This window comes from Helobdella robusta, assembly GCF_000326865.2.
Source record: "Helobdella robusta unplaced genomic scaffold HELROscaffold_13, whole genome shotgun sequence".
Lineage (NCBI taxonomy): Eukaryota > Metazoa > Annelida > Clitellata > Rhynchobdellida > Glossiphoniidae > Helobdella > Helobdella robusta.
In genome coordinates this window covers 2,504,814-2,515,168 of record NW_008703718.1, presented here as the reverse complement: position 1 = coordinate 2,515,168, position 10,355 = coordinate 2,504,814, and the positions used below count along the sequence as shown (strand labels likewise).

Sequence of the window (10,355 nt, the reverse complement as noted above, 5' to 3'; positions counted from 1 at the left end):
CAGTAAAAGTAAAATAAATATTAAAAAATAAGAAAAACAATTTTGAATTTTTGATTGACTGACCTGGAGTAAAAGGTGACTCAGGCAAATTAGAGGCTATCTGGTGATCAGCAGACGAAACTTGCATGCGAAACCCCATCGAGAAACTTCCAACTAATTTCTAATTAACAAAAAACTAAAAACTCAACTCAGATCAGACACATCTACATTCGTTTGGTTTGCTCATATTATCTAGATGCATTTACTTGTTAAATGTGTAAAAGTGAAATCTAATAATTACTTGAAAATTGATCTATCTACTATCATATGAAGAATAAAACACCATGAACCGATAAACATATATGTTGAATAAATACACAATAATATATGGTCAACTTCATAGTTTGAAGAAACGTTTTTTGCATAAGGCTTTCAAAACAACGTTGAACAAGTATAAAATAAATCATAACAAGCTCTATTTGACATCAAATTATTGCTTATTTCCAGTTTCCACACACACACATACTCCAGTCCAGCCTATTTTAACCGTTATATAAAAAATGTCGGAATAATAGTACTAGACAGGCACTTTAATTCGATTTTTATGGAATGTGTTGCAAAATAAAGCATTAAACACTTGAGCTTAAAATAACCACAATTTTTTCCTTTTGACTGAGTACACTGATGGAGAGCAGTTGGTAACTTTTTATACTATTTGACAAGGAAATGCAGTTCATTTTTATTTGCTATTTTAAAGTTACCAAGATTTGTCATAATTTAAAATTGATAATAAACTAAAATGTATGTCAAATTCTATTTTAATACATTCATAGATACAGTCTCCTACTATTCTTACTAATATTACACTGTATTTATTATATATATTTATTCTATATTATTAAACTTATTATAAGAGAAGCGTAAAACTCGCTTTTGCTGCTACGATGCTTCATATTTAATTTATATGCATGTTAGCATATGTATTTCAGACTACAAAAACATCGTCAGTTCCAACCGTAATGACAGAATTGGCAGATTTGTTTCCAATATTATGAAATAGTGAAGTATCTCTATTGAACCTTTGACAATTTTCGTTGGTAACAATTCTTCATTTTAATGATTTATCCATCAAATATGATTAAAAATCTGAAACACATTTTACCGACCGTTTGGTGATTAAATTTGAATCTCGTTTTAGCTGTCAATATCTGTAACGCCATCGGACAAATATAACAAATATTGAATAAATAAATAAATTTAAATTGCTCGTTTAAATTGTATTAAATTGTAAATACATTTAAATTGTATTGTGTGCGTGCGTGTTGTCGTTTCATATATATTTTTTTTCTAAATTAGTCATTAGATCCGCATTTCAATTTTATTAAATTAAAGTTAGGTTTTAGACTTTTTAGTGTTTTACTAATTTTCATAGTTTTGCTAGGAGATTCAGGTGGTATAGTGGAAAAAGAAATTTTGAATTTTATAAAAAATTAATTACTATTATTATTATTATTAGTTATTTTATTTTTATTACTTACTTTTTTCTAGTTATTTATATTTATTTATATTATATATTTATTTAATTTGAAATTTTTAGTTAAAATTTGAGATCAAATATAATTTGATTGATTTGATAATGATTCTTAGAACAAGTTAGTAAAAGTTAAAATAGAATGGAAAAGCAAAAACAAAATCACATAAGATAAGAATAAGAAGAGTAAGAGTTGGCTACGTAAATTGTATAATAGAGTTTTAATAGACTAATCATTAATTACTACTATTTATTAAATATTTGTTTTTATTAAAAAAAAACTGTTTTATACTCAAGTTTTAAAAAGATTTTGTTTTTGTTTTCTAGTTTGTTTTGTTTATAGATTAATTGCAGCACCAATCAAAATCATGATTCAGTCCTTCTTTAGAATGGTACCTGTTTATTACATGAATCAATTTAATTACAAAAATTTTTCATTTTGTGTTGTTTTATTATTAAATTACATTTATTTCAACTTAAACAATAACAAATCAGATCCAAACCAGAATGACTAATCTACCAAAAGTCATTTTTGTCCTTGGTCTGCCAGGCTCAGGCAAGGGAACTCAATGCCAGAAGATTGTTCAGGTCAGATTTTTTTTATTTTTTTTTCCTCCACATCTTTCTCATAGTTTTTATTGTGTTAAAGATGTTTTTTTTTACAAAAGAACTTATATTCATAACTTTATATAAGTGAATTTTATTTAATTTGGTTTAAAATTGGTCAGGAATTTGGTTGTGTACACTTGTCGGCTGGAGAATTATTGAGAATTGAAAGGAGCAAGCCTGGTTCTCAATTTGGTGAAATGATAGAAAAGCACATCAAAGAAGGAACTATTGTCCCTGTGGAAGTTACATGCAGTCTTCTCGAACAGGTCTAAAATAATTTTATTTATTCATGACATGACTTATATATTTAAAATTTATTTATTTAAATTCATTATTATTTATTAGTTATGAAAAAAACTTCTTTTATACAATATATAATTTTTTAAAAGTTTTATTTCAAGTATTTGAAAGTTAGCTGATACTTAAAATGCCTGGTTTGTTTTTTTTTAATGAAATTCAGTCCATGAAGAAAGAAATGGAAGCTGATAAAGCCAAAGATACATTTCTAATTGATGGATTCCCTCGCAACAAAAACAACATGGATGGATGGCAGAAGGAAATGTCACACAAGACTGATCTTCAATTTGTCCTAATTTTTGAGTGCACTGAAAAGGTATTTACTTCTTTATTTTTAAAACGATTGGTTTTGAATTATAAGCTGTGTATTATAGTTTGAGTATTTTCATTTATTGCTTTTCAATCTTTAATTTCTCCAAGTGAAAATCACATTTGACAAAATATATAAGTAGATATTCTATAAATAGATATTGGGTTGTTTAGATTTTAGGGCTACATTTATGAAATTATTCTCAAATTGTATGAATAATTAAATAATTTTTCAGGAATGTGTTGAAAGATGTTTATCAAGGGGAGAGGCAGGCAGTGGTAGGACTGATGATAACATCGAAAGTTTACAAAAGAGGCAACTGTGTTTGAAATATTATAATCATAATTTGTATATAGTTTAATTTTTGAGATATTCTACTACTGAAAACCAACACACTGCATCTCAGATCACATTTATTGCTGAGTTATGGCGAACCTGCAGTCTGGTGTTGTAGTGATCGGGTTTGATTTCAAATAGATTCCATCTTCTTATAAATGGCTAAAATGCTTATGATGTCTTTTCCAACATATACACAGTGCATATATATGCCTTGTATTTGTAAAAAGTGGAAAATCGTCGTTGAGCACTACAGAAATGTTACTATATTTATAAGTGTGACAGCGTATGGATTGTTTTAACAGTGTCAGAGATAGGGAGACAAATTACTGATCACATTTTGATTTGTGACATGATTTTTATGTTAAACAACTGATTAAAAAATTTTGTCTAATAAATTCTTGGGATAGTTAAGATCTTATTTCATTTTCTTAGAATAAGAACACATATATCCAGTACCGAGCCGATCATTGAATTCTATGAAGCCAAAGGTTTGGTCAGGAAAGTTAATGGCAGTAGGAGTCCTGATGAGGTTGAAGTTTTGCGTTTATTAATATTTAAAAAAATTCTTTTTCTTTATTCAATTATTTTATTAAATTTATAATATTTTTGTTATTATTATTTTGTTTATTGTTTTGATTTTAAGATTTATTCTTTCGTAATTTATTATTTTCTGTAGCTAGATATTTTGTAACACTTTCACTAAACAGGTTTTTGAGGATGTTAGGAAAATTTTTGTCGGCCTGAAAAAGAAATAAAATTGATGGAATCTATGAAAATGTTCACTTATAATTTGATGTAGTTGTTTAATAGTTTAATTTGGGGTTGTAGTAACGGCGTGTATCTGTCTAATTTTAAATTTCTCATTTGAATTGATTTTGTTCAGGTCTTTCTATTTAACTTTTTATCAAATTCAGTGGTCAGTTTAAATTTGCATGCTTTCAATATTTAACTTATTAGTTTGTTACGCATTTGTTTTTAGTTGTATCTTTTTATTAATCATGGAACTTGAATTCTGAATACATCGCATCATTCAAACAAATTTGTTCAATGACTATCTATAAAATTATTAAAAATCATCACCAGCGAGTTTTTCAAAGTTTTGCTCAGAGGTCAAAATGTCTGCTCACAATTGCAACCTATCTATTCCAAAACCTGTCTATATTTTATTTCATATTTCTCAAGTCAAACAGTTAAAACAAACAGTTAAAGTTTTAAAGAAAATAAAGGAATAATAGATAAAGAGTTAGCTCTTAGGACTTTTTTGGCAAAGGTTAGGTGTCCTCGTTCCTGCCTACTAAACATTATCTACCAGGAAAGACTTGACCTACCGATTTTATCAAGCCCGCATTTTCAGCGTTTACATTTTCATTGCCTACACATATGTATCTATACAGGATTCCATCTTTATCCACATGAGCTACTTATCAATCGAGCTTTCTTTATTTGTTTCTATTTTCCAGTGTATCATTGAGTCAGCGTTTGAAATGCCGCAATCCTTTCCAAACAATCTAATTCGTCTGTTATATGGAAAGAGCGACATCCAACTGTTTTTTGAGCTGCTAAACAAGCCATTTCTAACACCTATCTGTTAATTTTAAAGTAAGATACATGTATTTCGTGTATGTAGTTAGTTATTACAGTCGTCGTTTATGATTTAGTTTTGATGGCTGATAGCATGGAAGAATTGCAGTTAAAATTTGACAGATGGAAAAGTGTTATTGAAAAGAAAGGGTTAAAAGTTAATATTGGTAAGACGAAGGTAATGGTGAGTGGGGAAGGTGGGGAGCGAGTGATAAGTAAAATAGACCCCTGTGGGGTATGTGACAGGAGAGTGAAGGCTAACTCGGTGTTGTGTATAGGATGTCAGAAATGGGTGCATAAGAGATGTAGTGGTTTGAGGGGGGCACTGAAAAAGGTGGAAGGCACGTTCAAATGTAAGAAATGTGTTCATAGTGTGATTAATAGGACGGACGCAAGGACGGGGTTGAGTGGTGGTATTGAAAGAGTGGAAAGCTTTGTTTACTTAGGGGATAAGCTGAATGCGGATGGAGGATGTTTGAGCGCAGTTACGGCTAGAGTTCGTGTGGGATGGATGAAATTTAGGGAACTGGGTGGGGTATTGTGTGGAAAGAAATGGTCAGTGAAGATGAAAGGGAGGGTATATAAAGCATGTGTGAGAGCAGCGATGGTATATGGTGGTGAAACTTGGGTGTTGAGGTGAGAGGAGGAAAGTGTACTGCAGAGGGCTGAAAGAGCTATGGTGAGGATGATGTGTGGGGTTAAAGTGAAGGATAGGAGGAGTAGACAGAGCTGATGTCAATGATGGGACTGAATGAGGACATTGTGACATTGATAAGGAGATCGAGACTGCGGTGGTATGGACATGTGTTGAGAAGGGATGAAAGGGTCGGGATTAGGCGAGCGTTGGAGTTCGAGGTTGAAGGAGTGGTAGGAAGGGGTCGTCCGCGATTGGGATGGAGAGAGCAGGTGGAGAAGGACAGGGTGAAAGCGGGGTTGCGTGATACTGAGGCGAGTGACAGATGTGGATGGCGTCGAGGGGTATTTCGGTTTCATCATAGGTAGCCAAACGGCAACCCCCGATCTCTGGGAAAATGCCGTCTAAACGTGTGTTGTTGTATTACAGTCGTCGTTTCTAATCACGTTCCTTCTTGATATCAACTTTTGTCTCACACTCATTTCTCGTGTTATTTATCTTTTTTTTCAACCATATGAGGTGTATTTTTTTTATAAGCATCTAATATTATTGCGGTTCTCTGGTGAGATGGTGTAAGATCCAAGATAGGGGCCTGTAAACCAGCGCTGGTACATAATAACACGATTTTTTAAATGATGCACAATACCTAGCATGGAACCGATACTCGCATTAAAACATCTTTGCGAACTTAACTTTCGTTGACAACTTTAGCTTCAGTGGCAACTGGGTGATATTTATTTTTCTTGAAATTCTATCAAAGAATTAGCTTCATTTAATTAAATAATTTTATGCAACATGAAATAATAAGTACAAACAGAGGTAAAAATTTATTATCTTATTTTTAGTTAGTTAGATTATTTAATAAAAAAAACATCAGAAATAAATCTTACTTGAAATTTTTTTAAAAAGAGCACTTACTTGATTGATGTTTTTTATTTTAATGGCTGATTTTCAAATATTAAATTACTCTGATCAGCTGTTCTTAATGGAGAATTTTGTTCTGTATAATGAAATAAAAAAGACAGAGCATTCAATTTTGTACAAAGGACGAAGGAAAGGTACCATAACCTACCTGGTAATAAAATGTGTTGACAAATGTCTTGGAGTTTACATCAACAACATGGTAATTTAATTATGAATCATTAATTTGCTACTTAAAGCCAGTCACTCAAGTGTTTTGGGGGTTACACTGAATGTATCACCATGCATGACAATTATTAATTTTAATTAACTCTTATATATAGTTATCTTGAATCTCTACATAACAAATTTACATTTTTTATCATTCAGCACTTACATTGTGTGTTAACAGCTATTAAGATAATCATCAAGTATTATTTTTCACTATACTAATGAAACATTAACAATTGAACACTTGAAGGCTCGGTTGATGATGAGTATGAAGCATGAAAATGTGGTTGAATTCAAAGAATGGTATGAGACCAGCAAGCATTACTGGCTTATTATGGAACTATGTGCAGGTTTATATGCTATTATATTACTTTGGTTATTATGTGAGTCATAATTGCTATCTTTTATCATTCATTATTTATTTGTAACTACTGTTACTTTGAAGTGTTTTTTCTCAAATCATGAATTGCCAATTGTATTACTTTAAATTATTATTAAATTTATGTTTTGTTAAAATTTAATAAAACTACAGGAGACAGTCTTGACATGGTGATAGAGCAAGATAAATGCTTACCAGAGTCGTGTGTGAGAGATTTTGCAGTGAACATTGCAGAAGGCCTGCATTACATCCACTCATTAGGTGTCATCTATGCAGATCTGCAGCCATCCAAAGTTTGTTCCTTATCTAATGATTTGAAATTTGTAACCTAGTCAATTTTTTCATAACAATGATAATGTTTGGTAATAAATGTGAATAAACATATTGGCCATGTTCAATTCAGTAGATAATTTTCAGTTTTAAGCTCGTAAAATTGTAACAAAATAGATAGCGCTGTAGAATAAGATACTTTCAGTTTGAAATTTTGTTTTACCCCACATTTAAGATGTCGCTTTTTTAAAATAAAAATTTATATAAAAATTAATTTATTACATTGTCAATCAATTTAGTAATAATTAGTAATAGTAATAATTGGTTAGCATCATAATGGATGCCCAACTGGTCTTCATATGCAGATCTGGCTCAACAGCCTTGGTGTCTTGAAGTTAGCAGACTTCAGTCTCAGCAAGATGGAGGATGAAAGTTTTGAGCAAGTCTTCAACTCATTTTCAACATCTGGTACACAAATTGCCATAAACATTATTTTATAAGATTTTTAAATTTTTATATATTTTTTTGAAATAGGCAACTTGTCTAGGAACACAGACAATGTGTATCCTGATCTTCCAAATTATTTGAGCAATTATGGTTTGTACATAACTGAACTTTATTTATTATTTTATGTACGAAATTTAAATTCTATTTTTGGCTTTCTTGTTAATTTTGCTTTATTAATTTCTTCCTGTCATTATTTTATACTGACGAGATGATTTTTAAAATTAGGCAATGTGAAATATTTGGCACCAGAGTTATTAAATGGGCATCAGCATTCAAAGGGCAGTGATTTGTGGGCCTTGGGCTGCATTATGTATCATATGTTCTCTGGTATTATTATATTATTGTCTTTTTTTGTATTTTGTTCACATTGCATAATATTCTTTGTTATTTTAAATTTCTTCGTCTTTTATCTCTTGGCATAAGTTTGAATAATTTTTCTATAAATAACAGATGAATAGAAAACAAATAATATTATTTTATTGAAAAAAATTTAACAATGTAATAACTTTTTATGAATATTTTATACTATAAGAATAGAAAAACATCAATAGTAAAATAAAATAATAAAATAATGATGTACAATAATGGACAGGCCATCCACCTTTCACTGCTGACACTTACAAGCAGCTGAGAAAGAAAATTCTTGAAGATGAAATGCCCTATCCACAAGTTTCTTCCATGTCTTCTGGTTCATCTACTTTTAAATTTTCCCACTTTTTATTTTCACTGTTAGTTTGAAATTTATTTGTAATGCAGGTATGTATTTGAATTTTAAATATGTGTAATGAATTGAGAATTTGTTGAAACTTTAAACTCCAGCCGCTGTACCATACCTTCCTCCATCATCTGATGCTGTTGATCTTATGAGAGGCCTACTACGCAAGGATGAAGATGCGAGATTTGACTGGTCCATCGTCATCCGTCATCCATTTTGGAAGGGTAGGTTGGACCATTTGGTGCAGAGGTCTCAAGTTATTGGAGATGATTACGTAGAAGAATTACCTACCTTACTTACCAAAACTGCCGATGATGATCAGTTGAATAGATCTGTACTGCTTGTACATAGGAATAGAAGAAATAGAAGGATGCTTGGATGTTGTGGGAAGTATGAAGAGAACAACAGACAAATTGAATATTCTCGCCACCACCATCAACAACAACAACGACAAAAACAATTTGCACCACAATGGCAAAGAGGAGGGTTTGTTGGGGTTGATGAAGAGTCAGAGTTAGGTGGGCAACCTGATTCTAATCAACAGCAGCAACAACAACAACTACAATATTTTTATAATGATGAACAACAGAATATTCATCGTAATAAACAACAATATCAGCATTGTAACAAAGAAGAACAACATGATTATGATATCCAGCGACAAATGTACATTCAACAAGAACGACAACAACAGCTTTATAATGTTCAACAGCCGCAGCCAAAATGGCAAGAACAAGCAAATGTTGATTCATTGCAATTCATAAACAATAAGCAAAAACGTCAACCATCAAATATTGAGCAACTACAATACGTGAATATCGTGCAACAACCACAACATCCACCACAAAATCTACAACGACCACCGCTACAGAAACATATAAAAGATGAAAACCCATATTTTACACAACAAAGACAATTAAACAATAACAACTGTAACTTATTCTCAACACAGTATTCATCTCATAATTTGGATGTCCAACAAAAAACTACAAACAAATTAACAACAACCACAACATCAGCCATAACAACAACAAAATTGACATCAACAAAAACATCTACAACAACAACATCTTCACCAACAATAACATCAACAAGGACAACACTACCAGAAACACCACAGAGAAGTAGAACATCCAGGCATTCACTTCCAAGCATTACAGATGCTTGCATCAAACAGTCCATTCCAACAACTAATCCATATCTCTATACATCATATCATAGTGGAACGTTTTGCAAGCATTCATCAGATCGAATAAATGAAAAGCTAAAAGGGCTTGAAAATTGTACTAAAAAGTCTCTATTGAATCAAAATGATGCTTCTAAAACTTCTGAAACTTTTGTGTCTATTGGTGATGACAAATTCGAAAAAGTTACTGATTCTGTTATTGTTTATTGCAATAATAATAATAATAATAATAATAATAATAATAATAATAATAATAATAATAATAATAATAATAATAATAATAATGGTAATGATGAGGATTATGATGAAGATGATGACGTTGATACAACTATCATATCATGCACCTCTGAAATTCCTCCTCCTCATCATAATCATCAAACTGGGGCTAAGGATGAGAGTCCAGATATCATGGAAGATATCGAAATCGATAGTAATGATAGTGATGAAGATGACGGTACTGGTAACCAAAATAAAAATATTGGCTATGAAAAAAAATTTGAATATAAATATGAGCCTAATAGTAATAATAATAACGTCAAAGATAATGTAAATTGTAACAATGATAATATATTTGATGATAATAATGGTGATATCATTAATGATAATAAGGGTGATATCATTAATGATAATAATGTTGATGATGATGAGAATAAAATTGATGATTATACATTTAGCAACATCAACATAACTGACTCTTTCATGACCACTTATAACGGTGTGGATGATGAATACAACATCGACGACGATGATGGTGGTGGTGATGAAGTTATGGATGATTTTGACTATGATTTGGATCTAATGAAACTAAATGATGATGAAAATGATAATGAAAATGATAGTGATATTCTATCTCTGATATTTCATCAAACTGATTTTATATCATATCC

The 10,355-nt window shown here is 30.9% G+C and overlaps 2 protein-coding genes across 2 annotated transcripts; both read left to right on the top strand.

The window, feature by feature from the left end:
- Positions 1 to 2,017: 2,017 nt before the first annotated feature.
- On the top strand, positions 2,018 to 3,820 carry HELRODRAFT_156457 (hypothetical protein; the record flags this gene model as incomplete). The annotated part of the gene is made up of 6 exons (XM_009014264.1): positions 2,018 to 2,098; positions 2,239 to 2,385; positions 2,580 to 2,732; positions 2,962 to 3,047; positions 3,498 to 3,594; positions 3,773 to 3,820. The coding sequence occupies 6 exons, from the start codon at positions 2,018 to 2,020 to the stop codon at positions 3,818 to 3,820; spliced, it is 612 nt and encodes a 203-aa protein (XP_009012512.1).
- A 2,172-nt stretch (positions 3,821 to 5,992) lies between these two features.
- On the top strand, positions 5,993 to 8,465 carry HELRODRAFT_109648 (hypothetical protein; the record flags this gene model as incomplete). The annotated part of the gene is made up of 9 exons (XM_009014263.1): positions 5,993 to 6,099; positions 6,257 to 6,403; positions 6,662 to 6,757; positions 6,940 to 7,083; positions 7,426 to 7,528; positions 7,595 to 7,657; positions 7,793 to 7,894; positions 8,160 to 8,255; positions 8,387 to 8,465. Coding segments are annotated over exons 2-9 (819 nt in total), but the record flags the coding sequence as incomplete, so codon positions are not given.
- Positions 8,466 to 10,355: the final 1,890 nt, after the last annotated feature.